At 45.6% G+C, this 20,095-nt stretch overlaps 1 protein-coding gene across 1 annotated transcript; it reads right to left on the reverse strand.

Moving 5' to 3' along the window:
• Window positions 1-854: 854 nt before the first annotated feature.
• PARD6B (par-6 family cell polarity regulator beta) lies at window positions 855-16,102 on the reverse strand. Its single transcript, XM_039230039.1, has 3 exons — window positions 15,642-16,102; window positions 11,013-11,235; window positions 855-3,368 (listed from the first exon to the last, which is right to left on the reverse strand). The coding sequence occupies exons 1-3, from the start codon at window positions 15,705-15,707 to the stop codon at window positions 2,548-2,550; spliced, it is 1,110 nt and encodes a 369-aa protein (XP_039085970.1). The 5' UTR covers window positions 15,708-16,102; the 3' UTR covers window positions 855-2,547.
• Window positions 16,103-20,095: the final 3,993 nt, after the last annotated feature.

Consider the following 20,095-nt stretch of genomic DNA (forward strand, 5'->3'; position numbering starts at 1 on the left):
CATTTTAAATACCATCTTCCTATATGTAATCATACTCTCATGTGTAGTTGCCGTCAATGTCTATACAATTTGGTGTTTATCTTTTAAAAATTAGAAGCTAAGGAAGCCAGGATACGGTTATTAAACTTGGCATTTTTCTTTCTATTCATTTTATATAAGAAGTGTTTGGTAAATATTTGTTGGGTGACTTTTCATATATTTGCAAACAAGAAAGTATCCTTTATACAAGTCTATCTTTATTTGTAAAAAATAATATACAACTAAAGCTAATTTGATTTTTAAAATCAAAATTCATTTAGTGATAATGTACATTTTATAATAAAATTGTAGTAAAATACTGACATTTGATAGTTTAAACAAAGTTATCATTCATGTAAAAATCATGTCGCATGTAAAATTTAATTAGAAAATCCATAGTTCACAAAAGTACATATATTTTTGTTGATAGCTCATGAGAACATTATCGTAAATTTACTCAAGATACAGAACAAAATTCACAGTTAGGCTTGACATTTTAGTACTACAAAACTTCATGCTGAGGCCACTGATATTGCTAATAAGGTGCACCTCAAATAATGGAGACTGGCAGCGAGTTGACAATTTATTGTACAACCAAGGTCTGTATTGGTTTTACAATACGTCCAGTAATCAATTATTTCACCAATAATTTAATGAGAAATCTAGCTTAAAACACCACTCACATATACCCTTAGCAGGATAATTAAAATAAAAAGCACTAGCAGCTTTGATTTCCATTTTCGCGAATACATACAAGACAAATCTGTACTTTATAGTTAAAATTTGTACAAAAAGTCAAGCCCTGAAGTATTTTTCCCAAGAGAAAAGTTCTGATGTTAAAACTTTGTTTAAAAAAAAAAAAAAAAAAAAGGAGAGAGAGGTAGTGTGTGAAAGGATTTTTACTTAAAATGTTAAACCCCTGCACCGCTTATAATATGCATGAAATTTAACCTACACGTTAACATTTTGCCATTCAAGAGTCAGATTTATATAAACTCACAGAATGTTAAAGCTGGAATGCCATTACAAATAGTGGTAGGTAAGTGGAAGAAGTTGGGTGACTTCAACAGAAAAAGTACAGTGTGACACAACGTTGTGCGGTTGACAGTTTAATGGTAACGTGTTCAAAATGGTATTTTGCTGTGAGCAAAATACACGAAGCGTTCTGGTCCAGCCACATCTCCAGCTAATCGAGACTTCATAGGTTTTTACCAGAGAGAAAATATCCTTCAAAACGGAGCCATTTAATTCTTCATGGTTTAAAAAGCACACAATTGTTACAAAGGTATCCATCTGTCCTGGCCCTACCATAAAATTAATAATAAATAACTCAGAGGGGAACGTCTATAAGCCACAGGGAAACGTGTGTGCCTTACACTCTTCTTCGTTTCTATATACAAGCAGTGCCTGTGCACGTTGTCCAGTGGAATCGGGCGACGGATGGGAGCTAGCAGCCTTACCTTTAACTTGTCCTAAGTGGGTGCATCGGAAAATAATAAATAGCCTCATAAAATTAATAGCAATAAACGCTACCTGTCCAAGGTGAATACTATATTATTTTTCATAAAGTGTAGGCAGTGTTCCTAGAAATCCCAAGAAGGAAACCAACGGATTGCATATAAAAAGTGCACTAGTTTTTCCTGTGTGTAAAAACCTCTTACTTTGGGTGCATTTTTTAATCCAAAATGATTTGTACTACTCATACTCACATATGTTAAGAGAGTATAAAGCACGCAACAAAACACTAACAACAAACGGAATGATTTCCAACGAGATGGGGATGAGAGAGAGAAGGGATTAAGGGAGCCTCACATATAACCAGGTGAAGGAACTGCCTTTTACAACGTAAGTTACACACCTGTGGAATGAGTTCACAAATATGAAGCTATAGGAAGAACAAACTTTTAACCTGGACAACTATTAAGGTTTCTTAATTCAAGACTATGGCTTCAATGCTTTATGACATAGGAAGCAATTCCCAAAAACAGTCAATTGGTTTGATTTCTTAGAAATTAGGGGAAAAAAGCATTTGAAAAATTACTTCTAACTATCAGCAACAGAGAAGTAACATTTAAAAATCAAAATAAAACACAAGGAACATAGGTGCTGAGGTCCCCAAGGTACCAAAGGACAGAATCAGACTTCTTCACATTAGAATTAAAAAAATATATAGTTAGAGAGCTGACTGGGCTCTGCACAGCAGGTTAAATATGCAACCACTTTGAACGGAAAAGCTCTGGCCCCTCATGGATCTGAGAACCTGCCCTCACATCCAGTTCTCTGGAGACAAAATAGCAAAAGCACATCATTTCATTAGCAAAGGCCCCTTTTAGACTTAAACTCACCTCTGACAAACCAAAGTTTATATTAACAATTATCAACCTACTATTTTAACAACATTTTAAGCTTGCAATATTATTTTTCTCATGCCTACTTCAGGTCATTGGTTCGGAGGTATATATGCTTGAAACAAGCCAAATTTACAAGTCCCCGCGGCATCCTCACTCAGAAGACATTCAGACAAAGGTTTCATAGTGTTATGATCGTTCCATCTTCTTCTAAGAGTTTTTGATCCGGAGCACGTGTTTCTGTATTCGTGCCACTTGCTACAGATGCTAAGCTCACTTCACTAGGAATAAAACCGTTCTGTCCAGACTCAAAGTTGAGCTCTATCTGCGTCAGAGACTCCAGGCTCCCGGCGTCAGGAACAGCTTTCGGAATGTGCCGCGGCACTCCGTTATCCTCGATGACGATGTCGTCCTCGTCACTGTCTTCATCCTCCGGCTCCAAGCTCGGCTCCGCCTGCGGGGGACAGCTCAGCAGGCTGTTGTCAGTGGACTGGCCAGAGCTGCCGGAAGTCCGGCTGTTCCGGACGACATTATTCCTCTGGTTTGCTGGCCTCACCGTGATGATGAGGTTGCGGCTGTTTGCGATCATCATGTCTGTTACTTGATCAAGACTCTTCCCGGACACTTCGATGCCGTTCACTTCTAAAACTTCATCGTTCACAGCTAACAGTCCTGTGCTTTGAGCCAGGCCTCCTGGGACAAGTCTGGATATGAAGATCCCTGGGACCTTCTCTAAGCCATGAGGTGTCACCCTGACACTGGAGCCGTCGCGGATGTAGAACCCTAAGGGTTTCTCAGTGCCGTACTTGTAAAGACGAACCCTCCGATGTGTTTCTGGGAGAATATCCACGTCTATGATGGAAGACACGGGTCTGAAGTCTTGGGGCATACTAATGACTATATGTGGCTTTTTCCTATGGTTATCAGGACGCAATACATTGGTTAGAACATTCTTCTTCTTTATTAGTGTGTCTGTACCAAAGGCACTGTAGTCTGCTTCTTCTGTTTAAAAATAAAATACAATAATTATAGAGTACTGTAAAAACACCCATTTATCTACAGTTGAATCTATACAGAAGGGATAACTCACATGCATTTGGTACACAAACAATTTAAATATTAGCTTCTCCTCCTCAGATCAAAATGCACTGCAGTGGTAGGGGCGCCTGGGGGGCTCAGCGGGTTAAGCGTCCAACTTCGGCTCAGGTCATGATCTCATGGTTCGTGGGTTCAAGCCCTGCGTCAGACTCTGTGCTGACAGCTCTAAGCCTGGAGGCTGTTTCAGATACTATATCTCCCTCTCTCTCAAAAATAAATAAAACATTAAAAAAAAAATGCACTGCAGTGTTAAGACTGCTGTGCCAGAAAGAAACCACTAGGTGGCCCTGTCCAGTATGCATCATAAAATAGCAAATGTTGAAGTAAAATCTGACAAAGCTCAAAGGCTATTAAACATTAAAAGGGGGAAATGCAATTCTGAGAAATCTTACAAACACATTCTTAAACATCATTTCAAATGTGTCACTTAAAATGTGTTTTCCCTTCATTTAAGAACCTCCAGTTTGCATATTTCTTATTCTACTCAGTGATGTAAAATGGGACACTTTGGATTCCCAGAGGTAAGTCAAGAGAACAGACAGGTATGAGAGGCTGACTGGGCAGATAATATGCATTACGTGATAATGTAATAAGAGGAATGTAGATCTAGGACTTAGGTATTTTGGTCTTCTGCATATAAATGTTCTCTTTCAGCTTTCCAGGGAGGGGAGTTTTTAATCTTCCATCTTCCCACTTTGAAAGAGGCTGAAGTATTAGATTTTTAACTTTTTTCTCCACTGCTCCTTTGTGAAACAATGGAGTGCAAAGGAACCGTATGGGTGTAGCCCCAGGAGCTGATGCCTCACTTGTCGGCCCAGCGGCCCCTCACTGCAGGCATTTCTTCCACTAGAGGAATCTGTGTGGCCAAATCCAATTTGCCATGGAGCTTGTGTTTTAGGTAAAAATTTCTCATTTTTAAATGGTGACACCTAATTAAATAACAACAAAACCAGCCTGAGCCAAATAACATCCAAGGGTTGAATTCATTCTTCCATTGGCAAACTATTAATTCTGATGTAAACTAAGGGAAGACAGGGCACCTAAAGCCAGCTACTTATCCTTACATCACACTGCTAAAGGAAGGCATCTACAAACAGAACAGCTCATTAGAAAATGAGGTAGAAAAGGAAATGAAATTAACAGCAGGTACAAAACTTGAAATCATGTTTCAAAAATAACAAATGGGAAGAAATTTAAAAATCTTGGCCTCAGCTGCTGCCACAGATAATTGTATCACTGTACCATGGTGTTTGTACAGGCTTAGTTTAGATTCTTTCCCTGGACTCTCACCTTCTATTGACAAATATCTCCATCTTTACTCTATTAACCAGGAAATTATGGGTGCAGAGTAACCATTAAGAGTACAAAATACAGAGAGAGACAGGACCCGGATTTTCTTACCAGGCCAACACCTTACACATTCACATGATGAGTATTAAGGGTCAGGTGTGTGTCTGAATATGGGGAAATTAAAGTATTTTTTTCTCATTTTGCTTGAACATTCTTCAAAAGCTAGCTGCAGAGGGGCACCTGGATGGTTCAGCTGGTTAAGCATCCAACTTAGGCACAGGTCATGATCTTGCAGTTCATGAGTTCAAGCCCTGCACTGGGCTCTCTACTGTGAGTGCAGAGCCCGTTTCAGATCCTGTCTCTCTTCCTCTCTCTCAAAAATAAACAAACATTAAAAAAAAAAAAAAAAGAAGAAGAAGCAGCTAGCTGTAGATAAGTGTACAAGACTAGGGGTACCTTAATTTTCAGCATTTTTTTCCCTCGGGGAGAATTCTGTCTTCATTTACAAAATATGTATACTATGTTCCTACAGAGACAGATTTATTTATAATTTGGCTCTGGAAATTAACCCAGTGACACAAGAATCTTTTTGGCGACATTTGGCCAAAAGCCTATCAACAATAGTCTTCTACGGAATGTATTTTCCGAAAAAGTATCTTTTCATTTTAAAACAAACAAGAAAACCTACATAATATTCCTAAGGAAAACTCCAGACTATACACACTGAGAACAAAATTAAGTTGCCTACATGGGAAATCTGACCAAAAGAAAAAGAAAAACCAATCCTAAATCTGCATAATTTGGCATTGCACCCAGACAGTTCGAATGCTCTCTGCTAAATTCTCAAAAGCAATATGCCCCAGTACAAAGGCACCTTTGTTCTCCCAGCGAGCTAATCAGTTTCCAGCCACTGGGAAAAGAAATATTTTGGCAGAAAGCCAGGGTGCAGAGTGTTAGTTTAAAGTGTAAAGGTGACTGTCCACAGGGAACGGGGAGTTCATTTTCTACCTGAGTCTGTGTATCAAAGTACTAAACTCAGAACCAGATGGAAAGTTTGCAAACTTGGTTCACAGCACCCTCCCCGCCTCCACACGGTAAAAGCCCAGGCTTATGCAACAGTACATGATACAGGCTTGTACAGCAATACCTCCTTGTCCCACGCCTGTCCCTCGGCCACACCTCAGCTAACTGCACTCATCAAGGGTCCACTTGCAATGCCTGCCAGTAGCAAACTGCACGTGCCCCTTCCTCACACAGGAAGTTCCTGTGCTTTACCCAGAGAGGAGCCTGCAGCCACTCCCTGGACCTCTTACTCCTCCAACAGTGAATTCCAAAAGGCCTGGTTGTCTCCTTCCTTAATGCACAGAGCTGTGAGTCACAGATTCAGAACAGGGGGTAAGGGTCGGCTAGTGGGCGGCAGACACAGACACACGAATTTTTTTTTTAATATTTTTATTTTTATTTCTAGGGGAGAGAGACAGAGTGAGCAGGGGAGGGTCAGAGAGAGAGGGAGACACAGACTGAAACAGGCTCTAGGCTCTGAGCTGGCAGTCAGCACAGAGCCCGACGCGGGGCTCGAACCCACGAACTGCGAGATCATGACCTAAGCGAAAGTCGGATGCTTAACCGACTAAGCCACTCAGGCGCCCCTCAGACACACGAAATTTTAAAAGCCTACAGTGTTAAAGCAAACTTGGGGGAAACCCCAAACTCTCCTGTACACGCCATCAGCGTCCCTGTACAGTAACAGTTCACAGTGGAGCCATTAAGACAGTACATTATGGCCCATCTGCAGCTCGAGGAGAAGGCAGGGAAGAAGGAAAGCCTCCTACTCAGGGCTGACGAACTTTTCCCATCAAGAGCCTGCAGCAGGTACTGTAGGTACTGCGGGCGTGTAGTCTCTGCTGCAGGGGCAGCCACAGGCGACGAGAATGGCTGTGCTCCAGCAAACCTTTATTTACAGAAACAGCCAGCAAGCCTTGTTTGCCAACCAACCCCCGTTCTAATCCAAAATGGTTAACTGAACTAGATCTGGCAGCTTTAAAAGGATTAAATATCACCTAAAGCAATATTCAAAGTATGCAAATCCCTTCACTTCCTAATATGAGCAAACCAATCAAGGAACAGCAAGGCAGCACTACCTAAGATGCCGCAGGCAGACCCAGTGAAGGGGGGGGCTTGCTCTCAGGGTGTTGCACTCTGCAACAGGGGACGGCAATCAACAATTTCAAACAATTACACTATTACAAAGGAGCCAAGAACTGTGGTGTGTATACACTGCACTGTGGGAGCCTGGCCCGGTTTGCAGGGTGACACAAGGCTTCTCCAGGGAAGTGAGGTTTGTGCGGAGACGGAAAAGAAGCCAGTAGCTAATCAGGTAGAAGGGAGGGAAGAATGTTCCAGGCGCAGGATCCAACAAATATAGAGAAGGGCAGGATGGGGTAGACGAAGAAGTCCAAAGAGGGGCGGAGGAAGGTGGGGTGGGGAGGAGCCAAGAGGCCGGTGAGAGGCAGCCGGGGCCCTGCAGACAAACAGGCCCTCCCAGGGGGGTTAAGAATTATGGACTTCAGCCTAAGGGCAATGGGAAGAAAACCAAAGGTTTGGGTCTTTCCATTAAACTCAGGCAGGCTGTAAACCGGAGAATGGCACCAAGGGAGAAAGTGGGGGTCACTGCAGTAATTCTGGACGGTAGCTGGCCTGGTGCAGATGGGGAAACAAATGCGAAAAGTAATTAGCACAGTTTTAATAGGTTTGGTGACTGACCGGAAAACAGGTAGGTGTCAAAGGTGACACCCCGGTTTCTGTCATGAGCAACTGGTATCATATGCTGTTCTTCACAATTTCTTTTTATTTTATTTGACCTTATTTCTTGGGCCATACCTTTAGTTAAACTATTTTTTACGATTTACAATTAAAATGCATGTCCTGTAGAGCATTTCTAAGTCAAACCCTGACTCACTGAAACAGCATCTTAAAGTACGTCTACAAAATCATGCTCACTGCACAGCCTAAGAGACGAGTGGGGTGCCTGCCCAGGTGTCTGGTGCGTAAGGTAAGGCCCTTCTAGTGTTTCCAGCAAACTCTTCTGAATAAATCCAAGATATAAATGCATCTGTCTGATATCATACAGAAGCTGATGGTACCAGAGCGAGAAGTTGTGGTGTGGGTATTCTTATCAGGGCTGGTGAGGAGTCTGAGTACGCAACAGACCCCAGACTCGGCTGCCGGTCCCGATGAGCTAGGAAGCTTTTAAACTCCAACAGGGGAAAGGGGTTGGCAAAAGATCTGGCAATCTTCTTTGTGAACACAACTTTTAAGGTATCGGAGATTTTACCTTCTTTTGGTTTTGCTTCCATGATAATAGCCCTAGAGTATGGGGTCTTTCTTCTAACAACAAACCATTATAAAAACATAAAACCCTTCAAGACATGCAACAATAGGTTATGCATTCAACTGTGACCTTTCAATTCAAAGAAACTCCTACTAGAGGCATCAGATCTTCAATGAAAGACATACTGTAAAAGACATGGTTTTAAAATTTTAAATGGTTTTGAAGTCTGTGTTTTAAAATCACCTGGTACCAGATCTAGTTTAACTGCCCCCCTAGCGATTCCTAAACTGGAATCAACAGCCAAGAAAACAGACAACGTGCTGTAATTAAGCAGTGAAACGTTACTATACTTCATGTCATGCTTTATATTAGTTTCCTGAATTTAACGTCCATTATAGTTTACCGAAAATCAGCTTTCTACTAAAGCAGCTGTTGAGCTTTAAAAGAGAAAAAAAAGCATCACTGAACCACTGGGCACACAGTCTGTAAACCAGACAATAAAGATAACTGTACTCACATAAGGTAACTCCAGGTCTGATAAAGGTGGGAGGGTCAGGGGACTTTGGCTAGGGTGGTCCAAAGAGACCCCTGGGGAAAGTTATGTGTGTCAGGATCTGAATGATGAGGAGGGAGCCACGGGAAGAGGAAGGAAAAGGAGAGAAGCAACAGCGAAAGCGCAGGGACAGCAACAAGCTTCCCAAGCCGGAGGCAGAAAGCAGGCCCGCATGGTGGGCTGTGATGAGGGAGCAAATGACGCTGTAAGTCCAAAGCAGGAAGGATTTTATTCTGGACGGAGCAGGAAGGGAGAAGGGGGGTTATTAAGCAGGAAGGATTCGACATTCTTACTTTTATGCTTTCCTTAAGTCCTATTTGTATTACACTTATATTTTTAAAAACAGAAACGTTCTGTTGAATGCACTGCCTATTTTTAAGTCAAATTCTAAGAACTGTTCACTATATTGGACATTTACTTCTAGGGCACAGAAAACTTTTGTTTCACATAGAAACATTTAAAAAGCACACAGCAGAACATCACCACCTTTGATAGACGTTAGGATGAATCCCACAATCATTAAGTGTTAGTACTCTGGTAATAAACGCACGTGGTGGTACAACCCAACTCCTACAATCTAACAAGAGGGATAATCCAACACAATTTTGTCGGATGGCAGGAGTTTAAAAAGTCACTCCACATTTAAATACACATTCCAAACAGCAGTGAAGTTTTTAATGAAAATTACAATGGCTAACAAAGAAAGGCCTACGACTCGATACTTGTTTAGCTTATTCTGCCTAAAATGACAAGTTCCGCTTGAATGTTTGGTCTTCTCTCCTCTAGGGCTGTTCCTTCTTCTCCAACAGTCTATGCACAGCTTTACAAGGGTGCGTCCCTGTCTTCATCCCCGCAAGGCCTTCTGTCCACTCAAGAATTTCAACTACCACTTTTCCAGACTTTCAATCTTCTCTGACGAGCCTCTAGATTTTGATCATAAGTTCCAGTCTACTATTTCCAGTTTCCTATATGACACAGTAAAAACTCACCAGCCAAATAAGCCCTTTTTTAAAAATTTAATGGTTATCTTATTTTTGAGAGAGACTGAGATAGCAAGAGCAAGGGAGGGGCAAAGAGAGAGAGAGAGAGAGGGAGACACAGAATCCCAAGCAGGCTCCAGGCTCCGAGCTGTCAGCACGGAGCCGGATGCGGGGCTCAAATCCACAGACCGCGAGGTCAAGACCTGAGCTGAAGCTGGCACTTAACCGACTGAGCCACGCAGGCACTCCCCAAATAAGCCTGTTTTGTTCTAAAACCAAATCTATTTTCTCTCCAAGTCAATGTCCCTCTTCCAAATTCTGCTTGTTTATGTCACTGTCCCAGCCATCAGACTCAAACCCAGAAAGCTCTTTATTCCCTGGTCGACTCCTCTTCAAGTCCCCACCACGCGGCGAGGAACTCACCCTTCCTCACCTGCCTGGGCAGCTTCCCCGCTGTCTCCTCGTGCTGGCCACCTGCCCTCTCCCCTAAGACCCTGCTCCTCCGTCTCATCCCCAGCAGCCAAGTTAATCTTCCTGGACTAACATTCTCGTTGTGCCACACCACTGTCACGCATCTACGAACAGGGGTCTCTGGGAAGATTAATTTGTGTGCTTCTAAGTATTTTGCGAACAGTGTAAACGTGACCCTCAGAGGTTTGCGGATGGACTTCAGTTCCTCCAGATCCAGAGAAGCAGAGCTACAGAATCCGTGGAATCCCAAAGCCCTGGGAGTGGTCCGAGGCTTATCAAACGACTGGAAATAAAGTTTCACCTTCAAGAGTAGTCCCTACCCGTTCTCTCAAACTGCTCTCGGGGTTGGTCTATAAACATAGAAAGGCTCTCATTATCCCACCAATACTGAGCTTGCTGCTGTCACACTGGCTTTCTAAACCTCTTCATTTACCCAAGACAAAGGAAAAAACAGCACACATCGGGCCGGTGTGCGGACAGGCAGACACAGAGACAAGGAGAATGCAAAGTTAAAAAAAAAAAAAGTTTTAAAACTCAAAATACATTTGAAAATGCTTGCCAGATACAATGGTTACTTCAAATGATCTTTTGCAAGACTAATAACAGCATTTAAATTCTTCCCAAATAATGACTTGCTATCTCATTTTCCAGATTACTAACTAACTTTATTTCTGTGAACAATATCCTAAATAAATAACTTCCCTTCTGGTATCTATTAAGTGGTAAGTACAGCACCTGAAAGTTGGCTGCTGCCAAAAAAACCTAGAATGTTTCTCTGATTCCAAAGCCACAGCCTTTCCAACACATCTTTCTGAAAGGACAAAATTCTGTGCACCCAAGTGAATAGTCCATGCATATCTTATCAATGATGAAAATAAATTACTTTTATTTCCACAACAATTTTTCTACACAGTGGTACTTACCCTTTTTTTGTATAAAAATCCTAAGTAGTGGATTGGCCGTTGAAACAGCTTTGTGATAATTATCATCATTATTTATAGGTAGTAAGTCCCCGTGGATGTCTGCATAGCCTACTAAAACGTCAACATTGGGTATCTTATGAACATGTTGCAGTAATCCATAAAACTCCTCAAATTTTCCAGGTTTTGATCTTTCCAGTGAAAACCGACGAAATTCAGCTCCAAACTATAAATACAATGAACACATTAATTAAAAACAAAATAAGTAACAGGATCCAATTTGAAAATGCACGCCACAGGAAAATTAACAGAAGCAGTTATTTCCCTTAATAAAGAAAACAGTTGTGGTGACACAGTCTATTGTCGGAAATCTCATTATCTGGGGAGAAAACAGCGTAAGAAAGGCACAGGAATGGGCCTTCTCCCTGCTGCATCTCTGAGGGGCATTCTCTTCAAGAGATGCAGGCTCACTTCAATCCCTGGAGTTCGCAGGCCTCACTGGGGACTCTCCTGTACCAGTGACTCAGCTCAAACCCGGTCTGGAGCCCAGATCATGAGAGCAGTACTCTTCTCACTCAGGCCATGTGGTAACAAAGATGTGCCCAAGTCTTCATTTTGGCCGTTAGCAAAAAGCACCTAAGTTTCCTCGCCTATAAAAAGGATTATGATTTCACAGGAAGTGGCAAGAATTACCAGCAACATATAGAAAAGGGACTTTAATTTTCCTGGTATTAAGGTACCATACGAACAGAGGTATGTAAGAAATAGGTCCAGAGATAAGGAGTAACTTCCCTATGATAATGCTGGAAAAAAGATTTTATTAATACACAAAATGTATACCCTACGACCACCCATGTAATGCAAGGAGTGGTTATGTGCATGGCACAGTGCTGAGCCCTACAGATGGGCCTGAAGCAGAGGACATCGGCAAGGTATTAAGGGATCACAGAAACACCTCTATCATGCCCAATATTTACCTTCACAATTCTGATTTTCGGGTGTGTCTCCCTACTCTAGAATCACACCTCTGCTCTCCAAATGCCAGATTACTAAAGTGGCTGTTACTGAACACTCAGGACTGGCTTCATCTAGTCCCTGATAAACAGGATCTATTACTTAATATGGGACTATCTTCCAGAATGTGGAAACCTAGGAAAGGTTAATCAGCCTTCCTCAAAAATCGTCCCAGCCACGTAAGTCTAGAAATGCTATGTAGTATAACCACACTCTTAGGAATCCCTGTGGACACCTGATATTACAGACTCAGTTCAGCACTACGGTTGATTTTTTTTTTTTTTTAATTTTAAACAAAGGTTTGCCAAATGTGTTCTACCACTGAACTAGTTTATCCCCTAAATATCTACTATTAATAAGAAATACTGACGTATTCTAATGCCATGTAACGCTAACACAGCCCTAAGCATATGCAGAGAAAGTCCCCATCAGAATAATTTGAGAGGTTACAAATGTGTCAATTCATCTTCCCAAGGACCTATGGAATATCTGAAGTCACTGTCTTTGTTATACTTAAGGAGTTCATCTGCCTTACGAATACCCACACTACTCACTAGTTTTAAATTAAATTAAAAACTCCCTAAAGCCGACTCTTACCTCTACTAAATAATTCAAAAAAGTTTCCAAAACACATTCCTGAAACATAAACACCAACATTTGTCAAGAATATAAGGTGACTCATACCTAAAACTCTCAAAAAGTTTAGTCACACCTTCATGTTTCAAAGTAAATAAAAACTGGGCAACACCCTTCATATCAGAGCTAGTCTTATGATGTTATCAAAAGTCACAGTTTCTCCTCCATTTTCTTTACTCTGGCATCTGAAGCTGCTGGTGTTTTCTGATTCAGACCAGGGTTATCACTTCTCCTGGTACATGCATGAGAGTAACATTTAACAACTGGACTTTTTAGGGCTCCGATGTTTTTGCGAAAGCTTTGGGGTGAGAATCTCTTGCTTAACATTTTTTCTCTTCCTTAAATGTTACGATAAAAACAATGAAAACCCGTATGGCTTCACAGCGGCTGTGCCCTTTTGCAAATGTTAGCAGAAAACAAAACCAAACAAGAGAAACTGTTCTGCTTCTTGCAGAAAAACAGGATCAAGAGAACGTTTAAGTACATGAAGAAAAATACTAAGAGATAAAAATCAAGACCCAATCAACACCTATCCACTCTGTGAACTCTTACAACTCTTTTTCAGCCCAGTCTACTTGGTCCTGGCCACACAGCATTTGGCCTTCCCCCCTGAGAGAATGGGCACCCTTCTCTCAGCATCTGTTGGCACATCCGAGAAATGCAAAGTTAATTTTAATATTGTTTGCCCATGAATAATAATTTGAAAGTGTACAACTCTGAGCTGTCCCAAGGTTATTAAAGGATACCACCTTCATTATTGATTAAGAACTTTCCCAGCTCCGCAAAGGTGATAAGTTGACGTTGCTTTCTACGCAGAAGAAAAAGAGATCCTGAAACGTGGATCTGCAACATCACCTGGTCCTGGCTGCAACCTCCTGACAAGCAGTTTTGTAAAAAGCTCTGATATCACCGAAGCAGTGACAAAGGGAAATACTGTTTCAAACATCTGTCCAAATATTTTTTAAATGATAGAGGACAAGTGTTTAATCCACTAAAAATAAATGTGTCAACAATATCTATTTAAAACACAAGGTGTCACAAACACATTAAAAACGGGAACTAATACTGTATCTATTCATCAACAGCAAAAACGATGGTGGAAACACTTTCACACCTTCATTTGGTGCGGGTTCTCAGAATGCCTTGATTCTAGTTACAAGATGTGGCTATCAGTGCAGCCTGGCGGTCAGATATGTAACATGTAATAGACGTAAGTGTGGGAAAGATTCACAGATCAGCTGACAGCAGGGAAGGGGCATTAGGCCTGAAATTCCGGTCCCCAAACGCTCCAGGTTTCTAGTCTAAGAGATAAATTACCATTTGATTGTATTCTAGCAGCACACCTAGCACCTCTACTCATTTTTCCTAGGATAAAAATAAATAAAGATTTGCCACCAGGATTAGGACCACAAACTGAATTTTAAAATTATGCAGTATCATAAGTGGTTTTTTTTTTCCCCTTAACCTCAACTCCCACAGACGCAACCTAGATTTCTAACAGGAATGCCTGAGAAAGTTCAACCACTGGGCACAGAACCACTACCGTCACTAAGCAGCTCAAGGGAAAACTCTGTGTATCTGGAGTCATCTTAAACCTTAGCGTAAGCATGTCCCTCCAATTTGCTGTGACAGCTCCATGGAGGACACAGGGAAGAGCGTATTCCTTAAACTGCCATATGTGCATTTCTACTCTTTTTAAACAACGGTTTCCGCGGCTAGTGCCCATCCTGATACAGAAGTCACAAATAACATTTTTAAGTGACTTTAAGAAATAAAAGTAAATATTCTTGATGCCAGGGTCTCAGTTACAGCAACTACGGAACTCGGCTTATCAACTCTAGATAATAAAACCATTCTACACACAGGCTCCCTTTACTTCACTCAAGACCACTCCCTGATTTTGTGTTTGCCCTAAGGAGTCTTCCATTCAATGGCGTTTCGTTATTTTTTCGAGTTGATACACGCGGGACCGTTCTCCCAGGCTTGCTAGGGTTTGGGCTTTCTCAACTCCATTTTAAATGTCCTCACACACAAACACACATCTGTATCCTATAGGGCCTAAGAGTTGCTCTCTAAAAAGGCTTTCGGGTTTTGCCATCAAAGCAGAGCTGGGCGAAGTCATCACCTTTCTGAGCCCTCCGTTTTCTCAGAGAAGCCAACTAGATTACGCTCTTTCTGGGCTCTTCAACTCGTGGAAATGCTTGCCTGGAAATGTTCCTGTGGCTGCCGATCGCCTTCAGATTCCAGCTCAAAACCCCCTTTCGGAAAGCATTCTCTAACTAATCCCTACAGACGACCCTGCTCGGGCAGCCTTGCCGTGGAGGAATTCGGTGGACAGGGCCGGAATCCTCAGCGGCCCCGCATACCGTTCGCTCAAGAATGAAAACACTTGATGTGAAAAGGTAGCACGGTGGAATGAAAAGAGCATCCAGCCCCAACTGTAAAGTGCTCCTCACACGAAAGGTGATAGTGTTCATTTAACAGATTAAACGCATACCAAAGTTATGCTGGAAAAATCCCTAGCAGGAAGCACAGCTAACTTTAAAAGGGCTCCTGAGTTCACGGGGCTCCCCCTTGCACCAACTCGATGCACCCTTGAACCACAGAAAGGGGTAACATTTTGTGGCCACGCGTGTTCCAAATACCTTTGACTCACAGACCAGGAGCTAGAATTCCGCACCCCCCCCCAAGTATTTCCTCCCACCCAGCGCTCAACGCCTCCCATCCCTGAACAGGAATGAGAGATTTAATGAACGAGATTAAGTGCTCCACCGGCCTTCCCACCTGGGCTAGGGGCAGACCCAAGCCGCACCTTCGCCGCCTCCTCCGCAAGTTTACTCCCCGCTACCTCCTGCCTCCAGACCCCACTGCCGCACCCCCCGCGGTTGCAGAGACCCCGCGGCCCCTGAGGCCGCCCCGGCCGCCCCCCCTTCCCCCAGCCCCCCTCGGCCGGCGGCCCCGCCCGGCCCCGGCCCCGCGCACCTTGCTCTTCACCTCCATGGTGCCCAGGCAGCCGCTGCCCGCCCCGTGCCGGTGGCTGCGGTTCATGCTGAGGCCGGGCCCCGCGGCGGCCTCCTCCGGCCGGGCCGCCCCTCGGGAGCGCAGGGAGCGAGTGCGCGGCCGGCGGGCTGGGGACGCGGCTGCGGCCCGGGCGCCTCCTCACAGGCACCTGCAGAGGGGCGGCCGCGGCCCGGGTCTCCGCGCTGAGCTCCGCTCCGCTGGCTCCTCACGCGGCGGGACCAAGGGTCCGACTGGCGACGCGGCGGGCGGGGACGCGGCTCCCTCCCTCCGGGCCTCGGCGGCGGCCGCGACGGCGGAGAAGGAGGAGGAGGGGGCGGAGGGGGCGGAGCAGAGGCTACAGGCGCCGCAGTCTCGCTCTCGGCCGCCTTTCCTGCAAGCCCGCGCGCGCGCGCACCCGAGCCTGGCCGGAGCGGCGGCGCGTGCGCGCGCTCACCTGCAGCCTCCGAAGAAGCCTCGGCGGCTCGCGCTCCGCCCACACCCAATAGGAAGCGCGCACCTGCGCCCGCGCCGCCAGCCAATCGACACCCGCCTCGCGGAGCGCGTGGGCGGACCGCCTTCTCGAAAATCCCGCCCACCGCCGTGCGATTGGCCCCGCGCTGCGAGGGAGGGGCGGGATCACCTGAAGCCTTGATCCTCCCCGCCCCGGACCTAGCAGGACATCTAGAAAGCGCATGCGCGGGCCCTGGCGTTTCCGCCTTGGGAAGGCCGGCCGGAAGCGCGAGCGCACCTGGAGAGGAGCTGGGGCGGGTGGGCCTTTTGCGCAAGCGCAGGCACGCTCCTGATTGCCCAGTCCCGGCGAGAGCGCGCCTGGCGCGGGGGTGCACTGCGCGGCCCCGCGGGTTGCAGCAGCCGGGCGGAGCGGCTCGGTTCCCGCCGTCCCCCGCCCCTCGTCCACTTTGGGACGCTGCCGCGTGCAGCCGCGTCCCTCCACCTCCCAGTTGGGTCGTTTAGGCGCCCCGACTGCCAGTCTGGTTACAAAATAAAAGTTTTCCCGCCTCTGCAACAGTTACTAGGGGAGAACATCAGGGCGCTCACGGCTTGGTTTTGTCCCTAGAGATTTTTTCTGCAATCCGTCAGGTCCCACGAGGTCGAGAAGCGCCTGGAGGGAGGGAAAGTGAGCTGAGGACGATGGCCGCCCTAAGCTCCGGCTTGAGGACACTGAGACCGGCCTTCCAGGGCTTTCCTTCTCCTTTGCTTATTGTGGATTTATTTATTTTTAACCTCTGAGGTCTTTCCCTCCTCCAGCCCTTTCTTGGACCATTCGCTGTCTGCACCAATGACGGCCTCTGGACAACGTCCCTTCCTCCGAGGGGAGTGACAGAGCTGTGTCCCTGATGACAGACTGAACCCTTCTCTCTAAATGCCCCAGGGCAGGTGTCTTCTCTCGAAGGCACGCTGTTAAGCACTGGCCATGCCCAGGAAGTGGGGAGAAGACCCTCAAGTCCCCCCCCACTCCACCTGCAGAAGGACCCACCAGGGCTGCTGCTCACGAAGAGCTGTGGACGCCTCCTCTGCGCCCACCTGGGTCTGGGGCCCAGGAGGAATTGGCTAGGGTGCTTCCTTCCCCCTGAGTCCTCAGGGCCTTCCCTTCATCGTCTACCTGCCTCAGATCCCAACTGACACCTGTACATCCTTGCCAGCACCTGTGTGACAGGTTTCAGGGTTTTTGGGATTTTTTTTCATGTTTTTGGAGTAACTTGGCCCCGCCCCAGAAGGAAAGCAATGAGGAGGCAGGGACCACATCAACTCCCTGTTGAGCTGGTACTAGACCCAGATAGGCCTTTGCTGGGTGCCAGTCGTCTCCCCATGCTGACTTTGTGCCACCTGGGCTCCAAGGTGAGAAGCCCCCCTTGCCCCCTGGCGATGGGGTAGGAGGTAGGGCTCGCCAAGTGTCTGTGGGGGGATTCACGGTTTTTCCGGCCATTTTGGGTAGAGGTTCCGATGGAAAGGACTCCATCCCAAGCAGAATAATGATAAGGCCGCTGCCTCCATCTCCTGTTCAAAAGCACCTGCTACGGTGACTGGAGACGTGCTGGAAACGAGGGGTGGGGTGTGATGAGGAGGCTCCACACTTTGGTCTCAAGACCCATTCACACTCTTTTTTTTTTTTTTCTAGGAGAGATAGAAAGAGAGTGTGAGCAGGGGAGGGTCAGAGAGAGAGGGAGTCACAGACTGAAACAGGCTCCAGGCTCTGAGCTGGCAGTCAGCACAGAGCCCGACGCGGGGCTCGAACCCACGAACTGCGAGATCATGACCTAAGCGAAAGTCGGACGCTTAACCGACTAAGCCACCCAGGCGCCCCAAGACCCATTCACACTCTTAAAAGTGACAGAGGCCCCCAGGTGTTTTGTTTACGTGTGTTATGTCTTTTAGCCTTGGTCGTATGAGAATTAAAACTGAGAACGTTCAAACACAGGAACACAAAAGCACACCTTCCAATTGTCACCAGGGTGATAATCATCACATGTCATGTCCCGTCAGAAAACTCCACTGTATGCACCTGTGAGACAAGGACAAGAGGAAGTGACGTGTCAGTATTGCAAAATTAGAAAATTCGTTTGGTTTGGAGAATCCCCTAAAAAGGCCTCGGGGACATCCGGGGAACCCACTTTAAGAACCGTCGAATAGAAAACGTGTCGGGGCTCTAGGAACCTTTATTCTCAGCTGTCACCCTTCTCTCTCCAGTCTCCCTGCCCTGGGAGCCAGGGCCCTAGTTCAATGTCATTGATTCTCGGTCCTCAGGTGGCTGCCTGAGCTTTATTACTGTTATCCATGATTTATCAGGCCCTTTTCAAAAGGAAGTTCGTGGATGCCAGCACACCTGCGTGGAACCTGCATTCCTGGAGGTATTGTCACGTCCTCTCTCCCCTCCTCCGGGTGTGGCATCCCTCTTGGACTTTCCTTTCTAGAAGGGAGGGCCAGGCCAAAGCTTCCTGGATCTCCGGAGCGGAATTTGCTCTGAGGCCCGCGTCATAGGTGCGCCTGAGCTGCGTAAGGAAGGAATGTGGAAGATAGTCTGAATTTGATAAACGCATGTGGAGGAGGGGGAGCCCTTCCATTCCAAGAGCTGTCCTGGCCACAAGCCTGTCGGCAGAGCCTGAATTTCAACCTTACTTGAGAAGCATGAAGCCCAGAGAAACAGCATGGGGTGGGGGTGGGGGTGTGGGGGGGTGTGGGGGGGTTATGTTTCTGTTTCTTTGGTCCCGAGACGGAACCCTAATCTCATTTCTCTCCATCATCCCTCCCCACCCCCAAATCCTCAAGCCAAAGCTGCTCAAGGCTTACGTGTGGAATAAAAGCTAGTGCCACGCCTCGGAGAATTAGTGCCCGGCAAGCTAGCGAGATCAGTAAGGTGTGATATGAACTCAATAAATTCTACATTCTCAAAATCCTTAGTTGGAAATGGGTTACCACTGATGATCACAACCACACATCGGCAGGTCCTTCCCGCCCGTCTCTGCCCTCTGGAAAAACCAGTGAGGGTTACATCTCTATTGCGTCTTCCCTTTTAATACTATCTTTAAGTCCCTCTACCACTTACCACGGCTGTTTGCTTTTGGAACCTACCTTGTGAGCTGGAAAGAGTCTGTACTTTTCCACGATTAGTTTTATTGATTCATGTCTGATACAATAATACTTCTTTCTTTCCTTCATCCTCTAACTCTTGGGGTGGGGGTGGAGGTGGGGAGAAAGAGACGCCAAGAAGTCATATAAACTGGTGGTCAGATTTTATTCAAGACGTTTCTCTTGCCAGCTCTTTTTCTCCTTGATTGCTCAAGTTCCAGTTTTGATGGAGCTGGTTAATCATTCTTTGAGAAAGAGTTGAAGTGTGTATTTATGAATGTCAGACTACTCCCCAAAGCATTTTAAGCCTTTTAGCAGAGGTGGAATTAAGTCACATGATCGGTTTTCTGGTTAATCGCTTGTAACACTTTGTGTGGGGGCGGGCTGGGTGCCCTCAAAGCTCAGGAAACTGATGCGTTGTCTCCTGTAGGCTTGAAGAAGCTAGATGCCCTTCTCTTCAGTAAAAGCCCATCTTTGTGGGAGGTGGTATGTGCCAGGCACAGTGCAAGAGCCCTGCTCTTGAGAAGTTTGCCCTCTGACTTCTTCCCTCTCTAGGACTCAATTTCTCCGACTGTAAACTCAGGCACTAGATGAGCTCATCTCCACAATCCCTTCTAGCTCTTAACATTCTATGGCACCCCAGGGATAACGGGGATGGATCATCATTTCAACATTACCGGGGATGAACTAGAATGAAAAGTGTAATCTTTCCATCAGGCTCAACAGACAGGCTGCAGTCCTCAGCTACAGTATTCCAGCTCCTAGGAGGTGTTGATGAAGATGATGATAATTAACATTTATGAGGGTCCTACCTGGTTCCGGGAGCCGTGCCGAGTGCTTTCCCGTGGATT

The sequence above is a fragment of the Hyaena hyaena genome, unplaced genomic scaffold (assembly GCF_003009895.1).
Source record: "Hyaena hyaena isolate Hyena2069 unplaced genomic scaffold, ASM300989v1 scaffold_42, whole genome shotgun sequence".
NCBI lineage: Eukaryota > Metazoa > Chordata > Mammalia > Carnivora > Hyaenidae > Hyaena > Hyaena hyaena.

Coding starts and splice junctions, on each gene's coding strand:
- PARD6B (XM_039230039.1), bottom strand. CDS start 15,707: ATGAACCGCAGCCACCGGCACGGGGCGGGCAGCGGCTGCCTGGGCACC. Junction 11,236..15,641: donor CCATGGAGGTGAAGAGCAAG/GTGCGCGGGGCC, acceptor TTGTATTTATAG/TTTGGAGCTGAATTTCGTCG. Junction 3,369..11,012: donor GATTTTTATACAAAAAAAGG/GTAAGTACCACT, acceptor ATTTTTAAACAG/AAGAAGCAGACTACAGTGCC.